The 25620-nt window shown below is 41.0% G+C and overlaps 3 protein-coding genes across 6 annotated transcripts in view; 2 read left to right on the top strand and 1 right to left on the bottom strand.

The window, feature by feature from the left end:
* LOC131103149 (cytohesin-1) overlaps nt 1-14455 on the top strand; it is a 40563-nt gene extending 26108 nt beyond the window's left edge. For 3 of the 4 annotated variants that reach the window (XM_058049165.1, XM_058049164.1, XM_058049166.1), the window contains exons 4-14: nt 407-473; nt 1922-2040; nt 4211-4291; nt 4376-4488; nt 5891-6039; nt 6124-6236; nt 11659-11737; nt 11817-11885; nt 11999-12153; nt 13147-13269; nt 13414-14455. In XM_058049165.1, the coding sequence (XP_057905148.1) occupies nt 407-473; nt 1922-2040; nt 4211-4291; nt 4376-4488; nt 5891-6039; nt 6124-6236; nt 11659-11737; nt 11817-11885; nt 11999-12153; nt 13147-13225 (1024 nt within the window). In that variant the 3' untranslated portion in view covers nt 13226-13269; nt 13414-14455. The remainder of the gene's footprint in view (nt 1-406; nt 474-1921; nt 2041-4210; nt 4292-4375; nt 4489-5890; nt 6040-6123; nt 6237-11658; nt 11738-11816; nt 11886-11998; nt 12154-13146; nt 13270-13413) is intronic. The other variant, XM_058049163.1, reaches the window with a different exon arrangement.
* A 630-nt stretch (nt 14456-15085) lies between these two features.
* On the top strand, nt 15086-25598 carry LOC131103564 (THAP domain-containing protein 6-like). Its single transcript, XM_058049930.1, has 6 exons — nt 15086-15296; nt 15438-15630; nt 15772-15855; nt 15985-16195; nt 24839-24909; nt 25085-25598. The coding sequence occupies exons 1-6, from the start codon at nt 15217-15219 to the stop codon at nt 25409-25411; spliced, it is 966 nt and encodes a 321-aa protein (XP_057905913.1). The 5' UTR covers nt 15086-15216; the 3' UTR covers nt 25412-25598.
* Nucleotides 16383-23131, bottom strand: LOC131103563 (somatostatin receptor type 5-like). The gene is made up of 4 exons (XM_058049929.1): nt 22909-23131; nt 19755-20453; nt 17865-18245; nt 16383-17779 (listed from the first exon to the last, which is right to left on the bottom strand). Exons 2-4 carry the CDS (start codon nt 20418-20420, stop codon nt 17687-17689), a joined length of 1140 nt encoding a protein of 379 aa, XP_057905912.1. The 5' UTR covers nt 20421-20453; nt 22909-23131; the 3' UTR covers nt 16383-17686.
* Nucleotides 25599-25620: the final 22 nt, after the last annotated feature.

Here is a 25620-nt window from a genome sequence, read left to right as displayed (position 1 = left end):
TGACGGCATCCCATACAAACAGGCTTTGACACCCCTACCCCCGAGCGTCTATTGGCATCTCATTCCCATCAGCACAATGTTAAACGCTTAGTCATGGCAGCAAGGGTCAGGATGAATATGAATAGCTGGTGGGAATTATCATTTTTTTTATACTCACATGACTCATCAATTTATATAGCGCTCATTTGTTTCAATGAGTCATAGATGAGTTATGCCTTTTAACAATACTGTCAAACTTTTTTTGGCACAAATTTTGCCTCAGTTTTGTACAATATTGCTCATTGTATGTACTGTATAATTCCGCAAAACATATACAGTGTTTACTTTTGGAAAAAAAGTAAACACTGTAAATGAAACTATGAGTTAATCAACTGTTTTGGTCTATTTTATCTTGGTTGCTTTCCAGGAAAAACATGCAGAGGAACAAACAGGTGGCAATGGGCCGTAAGAAATTCAACATGGACCCTAAAAAGGTAGAAAACCGAGTCACGGCATCTCCATAGAATTAAGTTAGCCCTCCTCTTGTGTTAGGGTCGGCATCGACCCGTTTTACATTTTAATGCATAAAAAGAATCACATAACATTTGTTTATCATCATCAAGGCTTTTTGACTTTGTCAGGAAACTCTATTTCAACAAAATAAAACCAAAAAAATTTTTTTTTTACTACAGTAAACCTCGGATATATCGGAAATTCGCTCCCAACGGACAGATAAAAAAGAACCGATTTTTCTGTAATGCATTTCCAATAAAAATCCATTGCATATATCAGATTTTTTATAACGGATTTCGCCTATTTCGGACAAAATCTCCAGTCCCGTTCCAATGCATTTCCATTAAATTTCCCTCGCATATATCGGATGGCCGCATCGTGGCGCTCCGATTCGCCGAATCGTGACAGACCGCTATACGACGTCATTTGCAGCGTTTGCAGCGTTGCCTGCGCGTTCAGGTACATTGGAAACATAGTCAAGGAAGTGCCTTTTTATAACGGATAAAATCCGATTTACGCATATACCGGATATAAATCCGATATATGCGTAAAACGGACATTTTCCGGTATACGCAGATAACGGATTTCGCTTATATCGGACAAAACCAGTGGGAACAATTGAATCCGATATATCCGAGGTTTACTGTACATTTAAAAATGGTCTGGTTGAAATTATGACCACTGTATTGTTATAATAATAATATGACTATAAAGCAATATTTTTACCCACAACTGAAATCATAAGTGTACAATTAGCCAACACAATGACAACCAGCTCCTCTTCTCATCATGTAAGCTTCAGGGGATTCTCATTTTGACCGCTTTTCCAGTATACATGTGAGGAGAATTCACTAAAATGAGAAAATAAATAAAACTAATTGATTTAAGAGATATGTTCTAAAGCCCTCAGTAATAGCCAGGTAACAAAACAACCTTAAATTTATTAATATGATTCTTTTGAGATTCAGTTTACCATTTTTGGAAATTGAAATTGAGGGGTATAGTGACAAAAAAAAGGCCTACATGCCCACACCAAAAGTATTAAAACCAACATTTTCATGAATGAGGAAGCCTAAGAAGGTAACCAAGACATGAGAAGCAAATTTGATGGTTATTGTTTTTTAGTGTGTTTTATAGCTGATTTAATACATGGGTCCAAACATAAGAGATGATACCAGAAAGCTAACACAAGAGTAAGGTTAATTGTGATTTATTTATTATATGTGTTATGCACAAATGAATATGAGGCGGTTATAGCTGCACCAGCCACAAACTGTGTTGCTAATTTCAATAATCTACAATTATTTTCCTTTTTGTATAAAAAAAAATATATTAAACATGACACCAACATATTGAACTGAACTGTGACTGACTCAAATTTGTTTATGTAGGATGAAACCTGACCGCTTCCCCTTGTTTACACTTTCAGGGAATCCAGTTCCTCATTGAGAACGACTTGCTGAAGAACACTAGCGATGACATCGCTCAGTTCCTCTACAAGGGCGAGGGTCTGAACAAAACGGCCATCGGAGACTACCTCGGAGAAAGGTGAGGCGTCACGATGAGTCACACCATCCTGCCCGTATTTCACACATACTTTAAAGCGTGCATATTTTCCATATTGCTCAGTTTCCTCGAGGTGAGGGCACGCCCCTCCTTTTCCCATACGGCGTTTATTGCTCCCACATTTAGACAATGTCTCCCACTCATGTCTCCATCTGCTTTCAATTGTTTACTCATTCAAAAGTAACGCGCTCGAGACGCCGTCTACATCATTTAAGGGAAACGAGAGAAAAGCCTCGCTGTTCCGAGTGACCACATTTACACAGGAAATAGTGTCAAACCCTTTTTTTTTTGATATCCGTGGCTTTCAGCGTAGGGGCGGTCAGGGCAGGAAGTGGAGCGGATGCTCTCGCTTTGATTGTTATCAAGCTCTCGGCACGTTTCTGATCTCAGGAGGAGGCCATCGGATCGGTCGCTCGTCCGCTTGGGGATGACACATCGTTAGCTCACAGGGTAGATCATTTCCTCTGAAGGGCAGGAAGGTCAGAGAATGATGTCATCATCCAGATCAGATGATAAATGAATTGGCTAAGTGGGCGTGATGGGAGCGTGCATCTTATCGCCGACATTTTATGTGCAAAGTTACAGCTTCACACGTGGTCCAGCTCAACAATCTCACATCCATAATACAACTATTTTTAGTACAGTCATCCCTCGTTTATTACTGTGAATTAATTCCAGACAATTGAATGCATCCCATAATCAGTTCACAGTTCCACATGTCCAAAAGGAGTAGGAAGAAGCAAAGCTTATTAAATCCTACCCCTCCATCTGGTACTTTTACAATCAGTAACTGTTACATTTGTTCACTTCCTGCTTTCATAATATAATTTTAATTTATTTTCATTTTATTTAATTTAAATTGTTTTTTTTACTTAGGGTGGCACGGCGGTCGTGGTTAGCGCACAGACCTCACAGCTAGGAGACCAGGGTTCAATTCCACCCTCGGCCATCTCTTGTGTGGAGTTTGCATGTTCTCCCCCGTGCATGCGTGGGTTTTCTCCGGGTACTCCGGTTTCCTCCCACATTCCAAAAACATGCTAGGTTAATTGGCGACTCCAAATTGTCCATAGGTATGAATGAGAGTGTGAATGGTTGTTTGTCTATATGTGCCCTGTCCAGGGTGTACCCCGCCTCTCGCCCGAAGACAGCTGGGATAGGCTCCAGCACCCCCCGCGACCCTCGTGAGGATAAGCGGTAGAACATGAATGAATGAATGAATGTTTTTTACTTAATTTTATTAATTGTAATTTATTTATTTTCTTAAATTTTAATTTTTTGTTTTTTGATATGACCATCCAATGACACAATGTGTACCATAGTAAGTGTCAATATAGTGATATATATAGCACATCATGACTGGTTCAAGACTCTTCATCCTTGTATTTAGCAAACATCAACTGCTTGTATTGCTTCTTGAATTGGCTCATCGTTGTGCATTGTTTGATTTCCTTACTCAATCCATTCCATAGTTTGATTCCACATACTGAAATGCTATGGCTTTTTAACGTAGTCCTAGCATATAAGTGTTTCAAATGTACTTCTTCCCTGAGATCATATTTCTCCTCTCTTGTAGAGAAGTATTGGATGACATTTTTAGGTAATTGGTTATTTTTAGCCTTATGCATTATTTTAGCTGTTTTAGCGGTTTAAAGATGAACTATATCAGCAAGTTTAAGTATTAATGATGTTCTCTGTAGGTGGCATTATGAATTATCCTTACTGACCAAGTGGGATTCCTTATTAATAAATTAAATATAGAGCAGTTTAGAGCATATAAAACCTGTTTTTGACATCCTAAATATAAGTTTTTAAACATTATTAGAGCCCTATGGACATGAAATAACACCCCTATAGTCACCTTCGCAGTCCTATTACCCAAATTGTAAACATAATATGAGAAAGTAAGACAAGAAGGGATGTCGGGGGTTCAGTTTTAGCTTGGCGTGTGTTACAGCTACAGCAGTAGCCTGTGTTAGGGGGTGATTGTGAAGTGAGTCTGGTGCTTGTGTGTCTCACGTAACATTACAGTAGCATTACTGACACCTAGTGACCAGTACATATCACTTCTTCTGAGTGCCTTTACGTTGGTATTTTATTTTTATGCATGAAAATACTTAATTTTTGTACATTTTTGTACTTTTGTGTCCTCCAGAGATGATTTCAACATACAGGTCCTCCACGCATTTGTTGAGCTTCACGAATTCACAGACCTCAACCTGGTCCAAGCCCTAAGGTAAGACTTTACTTGAGATTTGCCACGCCTTCCGTGGTCTCGGTTCCCACGAAGCAGTCACCGTCACGATGAACCTCCCAACAGACAGTTCCTGTGGAGCTTCCGACTTCCGGGAGAAGCCCAGAAAATCGACCGCATGATGGAGGCCTTCGCTCAGCGCTACTGCCAATGCAACCCTGGCGTCTTCCAGTCCACAGGTACCGTCCACAACAGTTTGGCTTTTTTCAACATCCATCCCTAATACCCACGATCGACTCTAAACCTTATCCATTATTCATGAGTCATATTCGCCATTAGTGCGCCGGCGGCTAATGGCACGCCGAGATGAACTTAAGATTATTTACTTTCTTCAAGCAGTCTGCCGAGGGGTTCCTCTTTTAGGCGTTGTCTGTGTCTTTTGGGAATAATGTATGTGGATCAGAGAAAGCGGCTCTATCACGGATGCAGATGGATGTGCATAATGCATGGGGCTTCTTAACAGCCCGGGAATGACGGATAAAGTGCTGCTTCGTCAGCCGCACGCCGCCGCCCTCGTCGCCTATTAGCAGCGCTTTCTGTGGCGCACGCAGAAACCCGCACTTAGCCGACCATATTGTATGTAGCCTTTCACTCCAAGCTGGCCTCGCTAATGCAGCTCTTTGTGTTCATGTTCAGACACACCGCTGTAAACATTAGCATCATGTTTAATAAGCCAATAAATGTTTTCATGCAAAGGGGTGTTCGGACTTTTTCCGGCAAGGGATGCAAAGGCCACTTTGATACTAACCTGCTTTGTCAGCTTTGTGAAAAAAATGAAAAAATACATTTTCATTTTTTTCTCATGTTACTTTAAAGACTTAATGTTTTATTATATTTCAACCCAAAGCCGGGCTGCACGGTGGAAGAGTGGTCAGCGCGCAGGTCTCACAGCTAGGAGAGCCAGGGTTCAATTCCACCCTCGGCCATCTCTGTGTGGAGTTTGCATGTTCTCCCCATGCATGCGTGCGTTTTCTCCGGGTACTCCTCTCCGGGTTTCCTCCCACATTCCAAAAACATGCTAGGTTAATTGGCGACTCCAAATTGTCCATAGGTATGAATGTGAGTGTGAATGGTTGTTTGTCTATATGTGCCCTGTGATTGGCTAGCCACCAGTCCAGGGTGTACCGCGCCTCTCGCCGAAAGACAGCTGGGATAGGCTCCGCACCCCCGCCTTCGTCAGGATAAGTGGTAGAAAATGAATGAATGTGCACTTGGGGGGGGGGGGGCAAAACAGGAATAATTCTATTACATTTTCCATACTCGCACAATAAAACTAAGATAGAGTAAAATTATTCAAACAACATGCATGCTAGGTTAATTGGTTTACTCCAAATTGTCCATAGGTATGAATGTGAGTGTGAATGGTTGTTTGTCTATATGTGCCCTGTGATTGGCTGGTGACCAGTCCAGGGTGTACCCCGCCTCTCACCCCGAAGACACCTGGGATAGGCTCCAGCACCCCTCCCGCATAATAGTAAAAAGCGGTAGAAAATGAATGAGCTCACAACAGAACGAATGGAAGTGAAACAGGAAGTGTAAGCCATTGACATGTGACAACAGAGCCTCTGTTTCGTATCCCAGACACCTGTTACATCCTGTCCTTCGCCATCATCATGCTCAACACCAGCCTCCACAACCCCAACGTGAAGGACAAGCCCACGGTGGAACGCTTCATCTCCATGAACCGAGGCATCAATGACGGTGGTGACCTACCCGAGGACCTCCTCAGGGTGAGTGGGTCGCCTGTTTACCCTCGCCGTCTCCATGATGTGAGCCAGCTCCACATTCACCGTGGCACGCCATTTCTTTCGCAGAATCTGTACGATAGCATCAAAAACGAGCCGTTCAAAATCCCGGAGGACGACGGCAACGACCTCACGCATACGTTCTTCAACCCCGATAGAGAAGGTTGGCTGCTAAAACTTGGTGAGTCACGCTGAAAACTGTGGGAATAATGATAATAAATACAGTGATTGTGTGGAATTGACTGCGGATTAATCATGTCTTGCAAAAAAAAAAAAAAATCAATCAAACTTAATTTGTAGAGCGCTTTTCATAAGTAGAATGTAGCACAAAGTGCTTTACATGTTAATAATGCCACAACTCAGGGGGGCCCACCACACCAAAAGGTAGGCAGGCGACCCACAGCTTTGCAGTGGGGCACCGCCACAGAGCTCCCAGCCACCCCAGTCGGTAAGCCCCACAAGAGAAGACACCCTGGCCCCCAGCGCAGAGAGCCCCCACTGAGGAAACACTGGATATAAATATGCCATAAAAAATATAAAAACATAAAAAATAAGAATATAGAAAGTGTATACAGAAATAATGACATAAAAAGTAAAATATATAAGAATATTAATAAAAACTAAAATAAGCATGTGTAAAAATATAAAAATAAAATGTGTAAAAAATATAAATTAATATAAATGTGTGTAAATATAAAAATATAAAAATATAATATAAAAATATAAAATAAATATAAAAATATAGAATATAATATAAAAATATAAATGTGTATAAATATAAAAATATAAATGTGTATAAATATAAAAATATAAAATATAATAGAAAAATATAAAATTTAATATAAAAATAGAAATGTGTATAAATATAAAAAACAAGTATACTAAGAGCATGAGTTAAAAGCCTAAAATATAATATAAAAATATAATATATAATATAAATGTGTATAAATATAAAATATAATATAAATGTGTATAAATATAAAATATAATATAAAAATATTGAATATAATATAAAAATATACATGTGTAAAAAATATAAATAAATATAAATGTGTATAAATATAAAAATATATAATATAATATAAAAATATAAAATATAATATAAAAATATAAATGTGTATAAATATAAAAAAACAAGTATACTAACAGCGTGAGTTAAAGGCCTAAAATATAATATAAAAATATAAAATATAATATAAAAATATAAAATATAATATAAAAATATAAATGTGTATAAATATAAAAAAAACAAGTATACTAAGAGCATGAGTTAAAAGCCAAATTTTTAAAAATCTCAACATACTCTACCGCCCTCAGGTCCTCCGGCAGGCTGTTCCACAAACGGGGACCATAACACTGGAAAGATGCCTCACCGTGTGTTCGTGTTTTAACTCTGCGTATACATAACAAGCCTGTGTCTGAAGACCTGAGGGTCCGCGAGAGGGGTTCATAACTTAAAAGCAATTCAGAAACATAAGAAGGCCCACAATCCCTAAGACATTTAAAAACTATTAAGATAACCTTAATCCTGAAACATACAGGGAGCTATACTATATTACTATAATTTTCCATGAACAATATAATTAATACCAGTATAGAATCTCCAGCAGTAGCTGCAATAAGACCAGGTCAACAACCTGTGAGTGCATTTATTTATGCTAATACACATGTACATGCTTATATATATACACAGACGGAAGACGCCTCTTTAAATGAATTATGAATGTGGCCTGAAATCAGGCCTTTAAATGATTAATGATGTCTGCATACTATATACCGACATGAAACTCAATCATACTGTAAAAATAGTAGCATACCCGGAGAAACATTACAGTACAGTTACACATGGATTTCCCCAAAAAAGGCGCATTCCACGGCGGATTCCTCAACACTCCCGTCTGCTGTTTTTTTTTTTCTCTGAGATCTCCCTCTTCTTGTACTGATTCACACTGAACGCGACAAGAACGAAGACTTCAGGGTGAATCTGTGAATCACTGTGAATCTTTACAGCCACTCTTAATGACCCCAAACTAAATCAGGGTGGAGGATAAAAATGACTGACAATAGAAAGCCAAGGAGGCCATATTTATAATATGCCATGCTTTACAGAGCACACAGCAATGTATGGGGGGGAGACGCTGGAAGTAAAACGACACAAAAAGATTAATAAAAATGCTGCTTTTGTTTACAGATGAACGCAGGCCCTGCAAACTTTTTTATTTTTCTTGTTATTTTCATCAAAATTATTTTAAAAAAAAAGGATTTCTCATGGTTCTTGTTAAATTATACAGTACATTTTGTCAGGTATACATTTTGTGTGTATTTCCTGAAGTTTTGTTTGCATTATGCTAATTTTGGCTAGCGTTTCAGCTTCACCCTTGTTGGTGGGGCCTCCTCTGCCCTTTATTGTCATTTTACATATATTAGAATGAAATTGCAGCAGCTCTATTTTCAGTGCAAAACAGTATGACAGTACAAAATATAGAAATTAGAAGAATAAATAATAATAAATAACAAAGGGTCTACATTGTAGAGGACGATTGGTTGCCTTGGTTACATGGTCTTGTTGAGGGAGATGATGTCTTTTAGTCTGTTTTTCCGTGCCCTGATACATCTGTAGGTAGTCGCCGACCAATTAAAAGGCTTCTAACATAGTTGAGAGCAGGCCCCGCCCACAAGAGTGAAGTTGAAACTCAAAACAAAATTAATAGTTTCACTTATCACGTTTGTATTTGTAAAGAAAAGCAGCCTTAAAAAATAATATAGTGTTTGATAGGTCATAAACAGCGCCCCCGTGTGGTGAACTGTACAGCAGCGCATTGAAGGCCTCCTCCAAATGTAACTTGTGGTGCAATAATAATAATCCCTTATCATTTAATTTGATGATTTTTGTTTTCTTTTCCTCTTCGTTTGTTTGTTTGTTCCCATGATTATGGCTGTTGTCTTTCCTCAGGAGGTATGTACACCTGTTCTTCCCCAAAAAACAAAAAAAAACAAAAAAAAAAAAACGCTCGTCCATCTCTTCAGCTCTTGGGTGCTTTTGGTGGTCCGCCATGTTTGCTTTTGTTCTCTTCCAACATCAAGCAGGATTTTTTTCCTTGTCTGTGGTTATTTTTTTTATTTGTTTGTTTGTCTCTCCATCGACGCATTTCAACTTCAGATGTTTGTCTCTTCAGTCGCTCACCGAGCTGGTGGTTTTATTCTTTATTCCCCCCCCCCTTCATCTTTTATCTTTCTGGGTGGTTGCTGGGCAGTCGCCGGGTGACACCCTGTGGGTTCTTTTTGGGCAGCTGCAGCTTTGTGACTTATGATGGTCACTATCTTTTGATGTGGGTTTTTTTTTCCTCCTCTGCCAAAAGCTACATTATAACCCTTTTTTTTTAAAGGGGATAGTGCAGCTTTTCAACCATGCTTAAATCGTTCTGCTCAATGTATCTGAAGGGAAAGTGGTGTGGTACATGACGGGAGCGACTAATCTGGCCATTGGAGTGTTTGAAAGGGTTTCAATATTTATTCAAATTCAATACTATTAATAAAATACCCCAATACCTCCACTCTAGCACCCTACCACTTACCCTGTCCTCCCTTGCAAAAAAAAAACATCTGTTGGGACGTCGCCCCCGCCCTTCAGATCTTCTCGCACGGGAGGAAGTCGCCTCCTTTTTTGGGAGTGACGTGGAATGGAAACATCTATTCAAAATCCGAGGGTCCAAGCCAATCAGCTCTGTGTCCGTCTGTGCTGTCTTGCTATGTTTGTCGCCAAGTGCGGGCGGGTCCACGGAAGTCTTGTCGATGATACCGCGGTCTTTCACGCCTGCGATATTGCTGGGTTTGCACGTCCATTTGCAGTTGTCCATACACTATGTGGGGGCAAACAAGCGTGTTCGTCGACGGAAATCGTTCATGTAGGGGGTTTGGGACCACGTTATTCCGAAGATATCCCATTGTGAAGGAACACAGGTTACAAAACCGCCAAAAAACGACTAGAACGATTGTGAAAATGCTCCAGTTCGCCATCAACAACAAATACAAAGGCACTAAAACCAAAGTTAAAATACTATTGGAACCTGAAAACAGAAAACTATACATCGGAAATGTCTTCATCCCATCTTCATCGTATTGGACTCAAATTGAAATAAGTCCAGATACAATTTCCTTAAACTGAACTTCAGTCCAGCCCGGTTCTGGACGGTGTTAGTTCCCAACAATTTAATGTCTGTATACTACACCACCGGCTGCACGGAGGTATAGTGGTTAGCGTGCAGACCTCACAGCTAGGAGACCAGGGTTCAATTCCACCCTCGGGTTTGCATGTTCTCCCCGTGCATGCGTGGGTTTTCTCCGGGTTCTCCGGTTTCCTCCCACATTCCGAAAACATGCTAGGTTAATTGGCGACTCCAAATTGTCCATAGGTATGAATGTGAGTGTGAATGGTTGTTTGTCTATATGTGCCCTGTGATTGGCTGGCCACCAGTCCAGGGGTGTACCCCGCCTCTCGCTTGAAGACAGCTGGGATAGGCTCCAGCACCCCCCGCGACCCTCGTGAGGAAAAAGCGGTTTAAAATGAATGAATGAATGAATGCTACACCGCCATAGAAAATGCTGAAAGACGCATACAAGAATATATTCATGCATTCTGGCTGTAAGAACAGAAGTTCTGATGTCATCTTTAGGCAACACACCATGCACACTCACATTCAGTCATTCATTCATTTTGTACCACTTATCCTCACGAGGGTCATGGGTATGCTGGAGCCTATCCCAGCTGTCTTCAGGGCGAGAGGCGGGGTACACCCTGGACTGGTGGCCAGCCAATCACAGGGCACATATAGACAAACAACCATTCACACTCACATTCATACCTATGGACAATTTGGAGTCGCCAATTAACCTAGCATGTTTTTGGAATGTGGGACGTATTCTAACGTTTACCAACGGAATACCCGCCCCCAGGTCACATGGTCGCCACCCAGCAATGACGGCAGCATCATATGCCAGCTTCCACGCCGACATATGATCATGACTGTGTGTGTGTGTGTCTCAATGTGCTCAAACACTCCCTTTCTGTCATGGTAGCTGGTGGGATCACGTCGTCTAGACGAGGCTAAATGCTTAACAAAGCCAGAAACCGGAAATTTTGAGGCGGAGCTAGTCGTCGTATGTAGCTGCAGGCGCTCAACGCTCCATGGCATCCCCTATCCTCTGCCATCTGCTTACGGTGATCAGGTTTCCCACCCTTTGGGGGGGTCAAAGGTCAGGTGGAGATCAGTAAAAAGGCCGAGTTAATCAAACGGGGTGAGAACTTAATCCCAGTGTTGTCAAGAAAGACCTGTTGCAGGTGAAGCATCCGGAAAGTGAAAGTGAAAAAGGCATAATTATGCAGAGTCAGGTATTTATTTCTGTATGTGGTGATGGTGCATGCATGGGGGGGCAGTGGTGCACCGTGGCGGAGCAAGAAGGAGTCTCCAGGAGCTTTTTGTCTGTCTGCTCATTCATCTGTCCCGCCTGCGTCTTGCTAGAGTTGGCGCTTTGTCTTTTTTTTTTCTTTTTTTTTTTAATTTCCTCCCCTGCCGAGCTTTTCTTACGTGGTTCTGTGTGCTCCTCAGGAGGACGCGTGAAGACCTGGAAGAGGAGATGGTTCATCCTCACCGACAACTGTCTCTACTACTTTGAGTACACGACGGTGAGTTCAGCTGCCGCCGGTTCTTGTTGTTAGCATGTACGGCGCGGGTTCAATTCTTCTACTCTTGCGTGGTTTGCAGGACAAGGAGCCGCGAGGGATCATCCCGCTGGAGAACCTGAGCATCAGAGAGGTGGAGGACAAGAAACCTGTAAGCACAGCGCCCTCTGCTGGTTCATTTATTGAATTGCGGGACCCAGTTTGTATTTTGAGATGAAGCACAGCTTATGGATATTTCAACTATTCAACTCTTCCTCCTTGCAGAACTGCTTTGAGCTTTTCATCCCTGACAACAAGGATCAGGTGATCAAGGCGTGCAAGACGGAGGCCGACGGACGCGTCGTGGAGGGCAATCACACCTTCTACCGAATCTCCGCCCCCTCCACCGAGGAGAAGGATGAATGGATGAACAGCATTAAGTAAGTCTAATTAGAGAAATAATATTCTCATTCAGGCGGCACGGCGGTCAAGTGGTTAGCGCGCAGACCTCACAGCTAGGAGACCAGGGTTCAATTCCACCCTCGGCCATCTCTGTGTGGAGTTTGCATGTTCTCCCCGTGCATGCGTGGGTTTCCTCCCACATTCCAAAAACATGCTAGGTTAATTGGCGACTCCAAATTGTCCATAGGTATGAATGTGAGTGTGAATGGTTGTTTGTCTATATGTGCCCTGTGATTGGCCGGCGACCAGTCCAGGGTGTACCCCGCCTCTCGCCCGAAGACAGCTGGGATAGGCTCCAGCACCCCCGCGACCCTCGTGAGGAAAAAGCGGTAGAAAATGAATGAATGAATGAATATTCTCATTCAAGGGATTCCCGGGACATTGTGTGTCATATTGTCAAGCCTCTGTGTCCTTGACGTTAGCATGAAATTAGCATTGAACCGTGATAAATAACCAGCTGTAGACTTAAAACTCCCTGTGTTCATTTCAACTGCGTATTGTTTGTGAAGCTGGCTGACAAACAACTGAGTATTTTTCATTCATTCATTCATTTTGTGAGAGTGAAAGCGACTATAGGGGTGTTATTTTATGTCTAAAGGGCTCTAATAATGTTAAGAAGGATATTTAGAAGCTTGTACACCAGTTTTATATGCTCCAACTATGAAAATGTTTGGAGCCTATCCCAGCCGTCTTCGGGCGAGAGGCGGCATACACACTGGACTGGTGGCCAGCCAATCACAGGGCACATATAGACAAACAACCATTCACACTCACATTCATACCTATGGACAATTTGGAGTCGCTAATTAACCTAGCATGTTTTTGGAATGTGGGAGGAAACCGGAGTACACAGGGGAAAAAAACTTGCAAACTCCACACAGAGATGGCCGAGGGTGGAATTGAACCCTGGTCTCCTAGCTGTGAGCCCTGAGTATTTTTCAACGAGTTAATTATCATGTGTGCCCACACAGAGCCGCCATCAGCAGGGACCCTTTTTACGAGATGTTGGCCGCCAGGAAGAAGAAGGTGTCGTCGATGAAGAGGCACTAAGAGCTGCTTGTCGCCACGCTGAATGTTGCACTTGAAAGGAGCAGGTGGGCCCTCTGGAGGTGTGGTGTGGGGTAGGGTGGGGTGGGGGGAGGGTTTGTAAACAATGCCTCCGTCCATCCGTGTGCATCCATCCATGTGATCAGCATCAGATCTCTTTCAGGGTTTTTTTTTTTTTTTTCACACTGCAGGTTGTCGTTTTTGGACTCTGCTGGCCAGGAAACCAAGAGGCATGCTATGCTGGCTCTTAAGGATGAGACTTGAGGGTGGGGGAAAAGGAGGGTCCAAGCGACCTTTGACCTTCTGGCTCAATGCAGTCAGCCCCCATGTGAGGTGAGCATCAAAACCCTCTTTGGATTCCTAAAAAAACGTGCCCAAACCCCCAGCACATTGAACTCAGCAGGTCTGAACATGTGCGGCAACAAAATACTCCTCATAAAAAAAAGAACTTTTCTATGTATATATATATATAAGGCTTTATTAGATAACTTTTTACAGCTTTACTGTCTTTTCTTGGTTTGCTTTTGTAATACTTCTTGTAACACACATCAGGAAGACGAAGCAAGTGACTCGGCGTTCCTATTGAGTGATTTTTGTAAGAGAAAAATCCAAAATGTCAAAATTTTTCCACTCATTTGCATGACTGAAAAATGTTTTGCATCAGTTTCCCCTTGGCTTGTACCACCTGGCGCTGCGTAATATGAACATGCTGCTGGTTAGCGACAGTCATTCACTTTATATGAACGGTTACCTTTATAATGGTAAAACTAATAATAATAATTACTGGATGTACAGTCCATTGGCTGTGTCAGTGTCTACAGGTTGTTTATGCACACGCTGCATATAGAAGCTTTAAAAACACCACCAATAAATATAAGGTTGTCCTTGTCTCAGGATCCACACTTTTGATGTGAAATGTTCTTTTTTTTTCCTCTTGATGTGATAAACCAAAACACTGAGAAAATAAATGTGTCAAACCGCAATGAGGTTCAGTTTTATTTCTCCATTACTGATATTTGTTCTTCTGTTTCATCCACTCCGCTTCTAACACTTGTAGAGAATTAAAACTCATATTGCTAGACAGTATTGGTTTATTTATCAAACATTGTACATACTGAAATGTATAGTGAGTTTGTTCATTATTAGTTGTGTCATTTTTTGTGTCATTTAAGGTTTTTATTGTTGCCATTTAATCATAATACAATAAAAATGGATCAGTCTTAACTTTTGGAAATGTTTGTGGTTATTTTGTTGCTCGTTTCTTACTCAGACCAAAAGGGGTCAGTATAGGACAAGGAATATTAAACTCAGTAACCAACACCAGCCACCTTTTAAACGCAACATTTTCTTTTTCAGATTTAGATTTAAGTTAGATTTGAGGTATGAAAACCCTTTTTGTCTTGTATTCAATCAGCAATTCAACAATTACTAGCCAAACAGGAAGTTAGCGTATGAAAGAAACGGAAATACAACACTGAAGAAATTATCACGTGGAAAGGAACGGTAACCAATCAGATGACGAGCTGACCGACACACCCGGAAGCACAACACCGTGAGGGCATGGACAAAATATGTAGACGCAGCACCGAGTGCGGTTGTCCACTGCAGCGACACGTCAACTTCGCCGCCATATTGGATGCGGCAGGGCTGCTCTGTAAATACTGATCAAGCAAATGTACTTGCGCCTTTCTACTAAGAATATTTACTTTCATAAAGTACAAAGAATTATACATTCACACACCCATATAGATATAGATTGAATGTATAAACGAGAGTAGTTAAATTTCTTTGTAAAAAAAAAAGCGCTTTATGAAAGTAGCTCCATTGACTTGTATCCATTTACAGCACAGCTTTGACATATCCAATATGGCGGCGACGTTGACGTACATCGAAGCGCTTGATGCGGCGTCTATCTATGCCAATGGTGTCGACCGCTGTGTCGTACGTTACCGTGGCCGCCATATTGGATGTGTCAATAGTTGAAGCGGTGAAAAATGCCTCATTCGTGTGCTGCATGGTCGTGTACGACTCGTTGTACTCCCGAAACCAAATCCCAGGGAATAACATTTCACAGGTAAGAATTAACTTTGATACTATTTGGCCCGTAGACTGTATAATTCATCGGTTTGAGAGCTCAATTTGCTGACGTCATGGAAAACACTGTATTAGCAAGATTGTTGTTATTTACTTCTCGAACTTTTTCCATTTTATGAAGGTTTCCAAAAGATACTTCTCGGAAAAAACAATGGGAAGTAGCTCTTAGGAGGGAGGGATTTTGTGCCAGCTCGTCGTCCATGCTCTGCAGTGAGCATTTCAAGCCGGAGGACTTCGACAGAACCGGTCAGACCGTCAGGCTAAAAGATGGAGTTGTACCTTCAGTCTTCAGTTTCCCAGCTCACCTCCAGAGGGTACTTAGCTAGCTTGATTTTGCACTTGTATTAGCTTTTATACTCTGCTTTTGCTGCTGTAAAACTAGAATACATATCATATTTTTTTGTATTTACTGAGTGTGGATGAATAAATTGTATGAATTTATGCTTCATTTTTAGCCTGTTGCTCAAGAGACTCCAGCAATTGAGTGTTACCAGCTTGTCCAATACACTAAAAAAGAACCACTTCCTGTCCCCACTGTGGTGAGTACTCAAATAATACTCAAACTAGCAACATAAATAACAAATATGGAATAACTGACATCAACATGTGATTAAGTAGATGTTATATAAACATGAATTATAACATCCTCCATCCATGGCTTCTACTAGGACCACTCCTATGTCCTGCCGTCATCACCTGATGATCTGAGAGCCAGACTTAACGAGGCCTTGGCTCGGGTGGAGAGTCTGGAAAGAGAGAGGAGGAATGCGAAGGATCGGGAAAGGAGGGCAAAGAACGCTGTGAGCACTCTGCTGGAGGACCTCCAAGGGAAGAAGATCGTCAGTGAAGAACTGAAAGACGGCATTGATTCATACTCAGGTAAGATAAACATCTAAACATAGTTTAATTATACTTTACCGTTATGTTATCTCAAGTTTAATTTATTCAAAAAATATGGTAATACAGAAAAAAACTTTAGCTTTAAACTTTGTGTGTGTCCATTGGAAGTGAATAGAATAGGTCCTGAAGTTAAAAAAAAAAAAGTAGTTGTCCATTATTTGGTGAAAATAATCCACTCACATACTTTGGGTCACGTGCCATTTATTTATCAAACAATAACATGAAATTTGTCAGTCAAAATAACAAACTAATAACAAACCTTTTAGTTTTAAACTGTGTGTGTCCATCAGAAGTGGATAGAGTCGGTCCTGAAGTTTAAAAAAAATAACAAATTTAAAAAAAGTAGTCATCCATTATTTGGTGAAAATAATCCACTCATACTTTGGGTCACGTGCCATTTATTTATCAAACAATAACATAAAATTTGTCAGTCAAAATAACAAACTAAATAACCCCTTTAGTTTTAGACTGTGTTTGTGAAGAAGTTGGATATCTTTCATTGAAAAGCTGCATTTCAGCTTTGCCATTATTAATTATTTATTTGAATTATGAATTTAATTACAAATTTGTTTATAATATATATAAAAATTTAATTATGAATTAATTATAAATTATTATTATTAACTTCAACCTTTTTCCCACATTTTTTTGACAATGACAATAAAACACATATTAGAAAAAAATTAAAAATACTGTATTTTGAAATATATTTTTTTAATTTTACATCTCATTCACCCTAATTCTGTAATAATTTATAAATTCATGATAAACTATCAAAAAATATAAAAAATAACCAAAAAAATTTTAATCCATAATTGTTATTTTTATTATTTCCTCCCAAATTTGGTCTTTCTTTTTTTTCCCAGAAAACGCATCTCATTCACGTTGGTCGGTCATGACTTATAAAGGATAATAAATAAAATAACATGATGGTAAATTATAATAAAGGAAATATTTCAAAATTATGAAAAAAAATTGAAACAAATATGTCAAATTATTGTTTATAATAATTTTATTTTTATTATATTTTATATTATTATGTTTTTATTTTATTTTATTTTTATAAAATATTTTATAAAGTATTTATATTTTTTTAAGTTGGCCACAATCCATAAATACATGATAAAAAAAACTAAACATTTGTTAAAATTAGAGAAATAATTTTTAAAATAATGTAAATACTAGGGCTGTGCGATATCAGCATAAAATTGATATCGGAAATTGAAAGTTGGACCATATCGGCATATAATTTTTTGGTAAAAAATCCACTATCGGCCATCCCTAGTTTTTTTTTTTTTTTTGGACTTTTCACATAATATTACAACCTTTCCCAAAAAAAAATCCTTATGGGAAACACAAACACATATTTATTTCCCTTTCCCTTGCGATGGCTGTATCTTCCAGCACAAGATGTGTATATTCCATTATGAATATTATGGTGAAAATGTCAGCCAATCAGAGCTCCACGGACTAATTGTTGCAGTTCCGCGTGTCATCGTCTTCTTGCATTGACTGGCCGTTCAGGACTTTTTCAGGGTTTCCTATAGCCTCCATCTGGACCTGCTGTTAAACAACACACATACGTTACAATCCACCTGAAGGCATCACTTGAGAACCAGCATAGGAACAAATAACATGGATGTCCTACCTGTATATTGCCATTGGATGGTAAAATAGGACTGCGATTGTCCGGCGGTGCCCCGTGTCCGGCGTCCCCCTGGTGGGCTACACATTTAGTTTTGGGAAAACACAGCACAGTCCGGAAGCTCTGGTTGAATTTGTCGGATAGGAAGCCGTAAAGGATGGGGTTGGCGCAGGAGTTCACGTAGGTGAGGATGACTAAGAAGAAGTAGACCACTACCGTGGCGTTGTTCTCTGGGATGATGTAGACCAGGTTGACGATGTTGGTGGTGTAGAACGGCATCCAGCAAAGGACGAAGACCAGCACGATGATCACCACCATGCGCGTCACCTTTCGCTCCGATTTACGCCGCTTGGTCACGCCTGCGCGTACGCCTGCTGACCTCACCTGCCGTTGACAAGTGAAGTAGCTTTTAGGAGATCTTTCCTGCGTACATTTGAGCATACTTGCCAACCTTGTGTCCACGATAGTCACTCATTCGGTTCTCTTGTAATCTGAGAACCCCACATTTTAAGGAGAACGTAGGTGTGGTGACCATGAAGGAGTAACACCTTGACACGCATGCGGGACGTACCAAATACTACACGTAGAAGTCCGCAAAACCTTCATTCATTCATTCATTTTCTACCGCTTATCCTTAGGGTCATGGGAGATGCTGGAGCCTATCCCAGCTGTCTTCGGGTGAGAGGCGGGGTACACCCTGGACTGGTGGCCAGCCAATCACAGGGCACATATAGACAAACAACCATTCACACTCACATTCATACCTATGGACAATTTGGAGTCGCCAATTAACCTAGAATGTTTTTGGAATGTGGGAGGAAACCGGAGTACCCGGAGAAAACCCAAACATGCAAACTCCACACAGAGATGCCCGAGGTTGGAATTGAACTCGGGTCCCCTAGCTGTGAGGCCTGCACGCTATCCACTTGTTCGTAAGTTTGTTTTAATTCATTCATTCATTTTCTACCGCTTATCCTCACGATGGTCGTGGGGGGTGCTGGAGCCTATCCCAGCTGTCTTTGGGCGAGAGGCGGGGTACACCCTGGACTGGTGGCCAGCCAATCACAGGGCACATATAGACAAACAACCATTCACACTCACATTCATACCTATGGACAATTTGGAGTCGCCAATTAACCTAGCATGTTTTTGGAATGTGGGAGGAAACCGCAGTACTCGGAGAAAACCCACGCATGCACGGGGAGAACATGCAAACTCCATACAGAGATGGCCGAGGGTGGAATTGAACTCGGGTCTCCTAGCTGTGAGGCCTGCACGCTATCCACTCGCCCGTAAGTTTGTTTTGCAACCTGAAAAAAAGCCGTAGAGCCTGTGCTTGATAATCAGCACATCACACGCGTATTATCCGTGCGTTTGATGCCGTCGGGGCCCGTCGGGCCTGAACGACCCGTTTGACCATCCTACAAAGGAAAATCACTATGATTCGTGATGCCGCGCTACACCTTGGTGTACCAATATAGCAGCAACATCGACCGCCTGTCGATCTCATACTCAAGACCCCCCCAATAATTGAACTCCAGGACCCCACTCCCAACCCGGAGGGTGCAATCCACCGTTTCTATCTAAGAACCCTGGCCTCAGATCGTGAGGTGCCGATTCTCATCCCAGAATCTCTTCTCTTGACTATGAACGCTCCAGTAATCACTAGGGATCAATTAATCAGGACCAATTAATCTGCCAAGAGGGGAGACGAGAACCGCTCCGCCTTGAAATTCGGTTCATAAAAATTATGAATAGAATCTGTGACAAACTAACAAAAATCAGAAAAAATATGTATAAACGGCGTGAGAGGGCAGTGAAATACGCAAATTTCCTTGGAAAGTTGGCAAGTATGCATTCGGAAAAATGACAAAAAGGAAGTGACGTGTGTACCTTGATGACGATGAGCAGGTAGCAGATGCTAATGACCAGCAACGGTCCAAAGAATCCAAGGATGAACGTGTAGAGGATAAACACAACGGACCACCAGTTCTGCATCTCAGGCCAGGTGATGTTGCAGGTATTGAGTCCCTCCTGCACGTGTGAGTAGATGGTGATCGGAAGCACCACCAGAAAGGACACCACCCACAGCATCCCGCTGAAGATCTTCGCCACCTGCGGCCTCCGCCACTTGACACTGCGGATCGGATGTACCACCGCCAGATATCGATCGATGCTCATCACCGTGAGGCAAAATGTCGAAGTGAACTGACTCATAGCGTCGGCGGTCATGCACACCTTGCAGAAGAAGTCTCCATACGGCCAATAGGAGAGCACGCTGCTGGTGCCCAGGAACGGAATCCCTAATATGTACAGTTCGTCCGCTAAGGCTAAATTGAGGATGTACATGTTGGTCACTGTCTTCATCTTGGAATAGCGGATCACCACAAAGATGGCTAGCGTGTTGCCAAGGAAACCAACGATAAAGACGATGCTGTAGATCACCGCTGTGACCGTACCGAAGGCCAGTGGCTCACTCATGGAGGTCATGTTGGCGCTGTAGCCTGATGTGGACATTTCTGCCTCCTCGGGTAGAAACGTCATGTTGTAGTCGGCCATCTTCAGGCAGGGATGGATTATAGTCTGTAATGGCTTCAAAGGAAACAAAGATGGACGCAACATTGAGATTGATATTGGAATTGGAATTGATTCAGATTGTATTGGACCTGATACATGGTTTCACTTTTAGTCAAAATGGCGTACAGTCATATGACGGACTCCATCACCTTCAGTTTCTTCATCAAAGCTCTGAGGTGTGTTGGAAAACTGCCATGATGCCCAGTTTCCCAAACGAGGGGCTCACAGAACACGTTGGGTTTCATGTTTCGCTAACGAACCGCGATATATCATGATGCTACTGGTTTACTTGACCTTGTGTTGTTATTGAGACAATAGCCAAGTATACATGGACCCAAATATTCCAATTACATTTGGTTTATTTGGTCAAACAGAAATAATCGAACCTTTTGTATACATCTCGTTCCGAAAGAAAAGTGCCAATCCTATTGAACATATAATCGGATTCACAGGGATGGAATATTCCTTTCCCCGATCCGATTGAGGTGTCTTGTACCCGCTCAAACGGAAAGTTTCTTCTTCGTGGTGTTTTTCTTTTTCCGTTGTTTATTAGCGGTTGGCAAGCAGCTTTCGGTGCGCATTAGCGCCATCTGTGGAACAGAATCTAAACCCTTCTATACGCCATTCATAAGTCCAGTTTTTCTTGAAAACGACAATACCGTATTTTCTGGAGTATACGTCGCATTTTTTGCGGGTAATTTATTTGACAAACTACTTGACCAAAACAGACATTACATCCTTTTGGAAGGCAAGTTCTAACAATAATAAAAGAATAGAGAACATGCTAATAGGTGTAAGATATGATAACACGCTAAGTCGCTCGGAGTATAAGTCGCACAAGGCCAAAAATGCATAATTAGATAGGAAAAAAAAAACACACATAAGTTGCCCTGGAGTATAAGTCGCACAAGGCCAAAAATGCATAATTAGGTAGAAAAAAAACATACATAAGTCGCTACTGAGTATAAGTCGCACAAGGCCAAAAATGCATAATTAGGTAGAAAAAAAACATACATAAGTCGCTACAGAGTATAAGTCGCACAAGGCCAAAAATGCATAATTAGGTAGAAAAAAAAATACATAAGTCGCTACTGAGTATAAGTCGCACAAGGCCAAAAATGCATAATTAGGTAGAAAAAAACATACATAAGTCGCTACGGAGTATAAGTCGCACAAGGCCAAAAATGCATAATTAGGTAGAAAAAAAACATACATAAGTCGCTACTGAGTATAAGTCGCACAAGGCCAAAAATGCATAATTAGGTAGAAAAAAACATACATAAGTCGCTACGGCGTATAAGTCACACAAGGCCAAAACTGCATAATTAGGTAGAAAAAAAACATACATAAGTCGCTACGGAGTATAAGTCGCACAAGGCCAAAAATGCATAATGAGGTAGAAAAAAAACATACATAAGTCGCTCTGGAGTATAAGTCGCAAAAGGCCAAAAATGCATAATTCGGTAGAAAAAAACATACATAAGTCGCTACGGAGTATAAGTCGCACAAGGCCAAAAATGCATAATTAGGTAGAAAAAAAACATACATAAGTCGCTACGGAGTATAAGTCACACAAGGCCAAAAATGCATAATTACGTAGAAAAAAAAAGATACATAAGTCGCTCTAGAGTATAAGTCGCAAAAGGCCAAAAATGCATAATTAGGTAGAAAAAAAAAACATACATAAGTCGCTACGGAGTATAAGTTGCACAAGGCCAAAAATGCATAATTAGGTATAAAAAAACATACATAAGTCACAACGGAGTATAAATCGCACAAAGCCAAAAATGCATAATTAGGTAGAAAAAAAACATACATAAGTCGCACAAGGCCAAAAATGCATAATTCGGTAGAAAAAAACATACATAAGTCGCTCGGGAGTATAAGTCGCACAAGGCCAAATAAGAAAAAATGTATCGCTATGGCATTGCCTTGCCTTTGAGAAGATCATATTTGACTTGGTGAGATACTGTATAGCCACACAGCGGATGAGTGGTTAGCATGTTGGCCACACAGCCAGGAGAACCTGGGTTTGATTCTCCGTTTGGGCTTTTTCTCAGTTTTTACTCCGGTTTCCTCCCACATTTTGGGAATTGTCTTGAATTTGAGTGACCTGCACTAATTTCCGTTAGTCGTCGCCACCTGAGGCTGTGACAAAAAATATTGCGAAAATACGTAACTGGTTTGATGTGAAGATTCAGTGAAGCGCGCTCCAAAAAAACAGGAGCATGACGCACGGCCCGCAGTGTCTTGTTGAGTAAACAAACACCACGTTGGCTTCAGGCGACGTGCCGCTTGACATGTTGCTCCACCAAATGATATTCATATCAGTGATTTAGAGGATTTAGGACTACAGTTTAACAAATAGACTTAATCTAAAACCCAACTTCATATTTCTATGATCCATTCATGGATTTGTAAAATTGGGAAGCTGAGATTGAGGGCAACGAAGCGATGAAATGACTCGTACCTGTCTGCTTCTGTGTGCCGCATCTTCCTTTTCGTCCTCTATTTCGATTCCCTGGCATCGATCAGAGAGAAATTCCCAACTCGGTTTCCTCGTCGCTTGGAAGGTTTTCCATTTGATCTGTGATTTTTGTGGATTTGTCAGCACCCTTCCATAACATTGCAGAAGAACGCCGTGATGGAAACGCGTCTATGAAGCTTATGAGGAAGGGGTTGTACGTCGGGTGTATTTATGTAAAGGGAAAACGTCACCCCCTTCTTTGGGTGGCAAAGCCCCACCCACCAACCCACTGATGGTTGGTGTGTACCTACCATCACACATAATATTCCACTATTTTAGACTTAGCATGATGCTAATTAAGGGCTGAAAGGTGTCGTTCTTTTTGATTAAGAGGCTTGATTTTAAATAGCAGTTTTTATAACGACTTTTCGCAGTGCGGACGCCATTTGTGGATTTTCCATCTGAAGTGTTTTGTTAACAATGGTCAGTGGGAAGATGCTGACGTGTCTGAAGGACCTGTTCTGCTGGTTCGGAGTGGACACAGGTTGTAAGTAAACACACTTCTAGAAACTCGCCCTGCAGGGATGAGCATTGGCGCTCCTGCATACGATAAGGCTCATTTACGCTTTTGTCTTGGCTAATGGGGCTTGGACTCTCAAAGTCATTAGATCCAAGACCCTGTCCACACCGGAACATTCCTGGGGGGTTTTATTTTTGGGTAGCTTAAACAAAAAAAAGTGGCTTTTGTAAATAGTTGCATCCATACGGGAACCAACGTGTGGCGCTTTGAATACACACGCACCCAAAACCTGAGTCCTTTTGTCTGGACTCACGACAACGTGGACTTCTGCGAGTCATTTTAGAGTTCAAGACCAAAACCTATCAGGAGAATGTCAACTAGGAGTCGTTTTAGTCTAAATATTCAGTTGTCATGTTGACTTTTCGGTAGCAGTATACTACTGGGAACATGGCTGCCGGGACGGACTTCGCTCATGACTTGTCCAACGTGAGTAATGGTAATAGTAATGGTTTAATTTAATTTGAACATGCATCAGATTACAATTGAATGCATCCCATAATCAGTTCACAGTTCCACATGTCCAAAAGGAGTAGGAAGAAGCAAAGCTTATTAAATCCTACCCCTCCATCTGGTACTTTTACAATCAGTAACTGTTATATTTGTTCACTTTTTGCTTTCCTAATATAATTTTGATTTATTTTAATTTTATTTAATTTTTTAAAAACGTAATTTTATTAATTTTTTTTGTCCCGTACCAAAGTACCAGATGATATGACCATCCAATGACATAATGTGTACCATGGTAAGTGTCAATATACTGATATATATTAAGCACATCATGACTGGTTCAAGACTCTTCATCCTTGTATTTAGCAAACATCAACTGCTTGTATTGTTTCTTGAATTGGCTCATCGTTGTGCATTGTTTGAGTTCCTTACTCAATCCATTCCATAGTTTGATTCCACATACTGAAATGCTATGGCTTTTTAACGTAGTCCTAGCGTATAAATGTTTCAAATGTAGTTCTTCCCTGAGATCATATTTGTTGTATCTCTTGTAGAGAAGTATTGGATGACATTTTTAGGTAATTGGTTATTTTTAGCCTTATATATTATTATTTTAGCTGTTTAAAGATGAACTGTATCAGCAAGTTTAAGTATTTGTGATTTTCGAAATAAGGAGTTAGTATGTTCTCTGTAGGTGGCATTATGAATTATCCTTACTGACCTTTTTTTGTAGTACATTTAGCAAGTGAAGATTGCTTTTATAGTAAATGGCAGGTTACGGCAAAACTACAGGCTGTCCGGAAACAAAACAAGTGGTCACAAAAATATAGGGGTGGGTCGCTACCAACTTGTGCTAAATTGTGCTAAATGATTCTTCAATTTCGCCTGATTTTTCGGCTTCCCTAGACGCTCCTCATACCAGCACCAGTGACGTTCTTCCCCCTGGAGTGGTCAGCCTTGGGAGACAATTGCTGCAGGTAGGTTTCTATAATGCTTTGTTCCTTTTAGCGCTAATTGTTATGAGCTATATATGTTTTGCTACATCGTAGCTAGCACCAACTGACTCACTAGATGATAAAAAGTAAACATAAATGTTCATTAAATGAAATGAGACCACAAATTACAGTGTTTCTGTTGTCTTTGTTCACACAGACGAAACCGGACCGACTCAAGAGGACGACCCCAATGGAGGCTGCTATCCAAGAGGATCTCCAGCTGAAGAGGAGGATGATAGACCTCATGGAGGAGTCCGAAAGGCGTAACAATGAAAACATGCAGCAGCTGAACTCTAACATCGCCGCCATCACAGACACCATTAAAGACAGTTTGCAACTGATAAGAACCATGATGCTCCAGGGTCAAACCGCAGCACCGTCCCAAGATGGCGCCAGCATGTACGATCACATGCAAGCACCCGAACCTCACGGAACCCAAGCGTACATGCACACACCATATCGTCCTGCTGACACAAATGGGTGATATGCACCACAGGACCGCTACTTGTGCAGGAGGACGACGACAACATCACATTTTGTGTATTTATTTTAAATACATGAACTTCATCTTTGCCAGCTACCTCAAATGACACATTTTGTGTCTATATTTTTGTTACTACATATATTTTTGTTTATATTAGTATTTTAATAGGGCATGTACAATAAAGAAAATACAAGAAAGGTTGCAGCTAC

This window comes from Doryrhamphus excisus, chromosome 15 (assembly GCF_030265055.1).
Source record: "Doryrhamphus excisus isolate RoL2022-K1 chromosome 15, RoL_Dexc_1.0, whole genome shotgun sequence".
In the NCBI taxonomy this organism is placed as follows: domain Eukaryota; kingdom Metazoa; phylum Chordata; class Actinopteri; order Syngnathiformes; family Syngnathidae; genus Doryrhamphus; species Doryrhamphus excisus.
This window is presented reverse-complemented; position numbering and strand designations above follow the sequence as displayed.

Bases quoted from the DNA above. Each gene is read 5' to 3' on its own strand.
- LOC131103564 (XM_058049930.1), top strand. From the start codon at position 15,217: ATGCCTCATTCGTGTGCTGCATGGTCGTGTACGACTCGTTGTACTCCC. The intron at 15,297-15,437 runs GTAAGAATTAAC...CATTTTATGAAG, and splicing joins CAGGGAATAACATTTCACAG to GTTTCCAAAAGATACTTCTC. The intron at 16,196-24,838 runs GTAAGATAAACA...CGGCTTCCCTAG, and splicing joins CGGCATTGATTCATACTCAG to ACGCTCCTCATACCAGCACC.
- LOC131103563 (XM_058049929.1), bottom strand. From the start codon at position 20,420: ATGGCCGACTACAACATGACGTTTCTACCCGAGGAGGCAGAAATGTCC. The intron at 18,246-19,754 runs GTACACACGTCA...TGTCAACGGCAG, and splicing joins ACCTGCTCATCGTCATCAAG to GTGAGGTCAGCAGGCGTACG. The intron at 17,780-17,864 runs GTAGGACATCCA...GTTGTTTAACAG, and splicing joins CATCCAATGGCAATATACAG to CAGGTCCAGATGGAGGCTAT.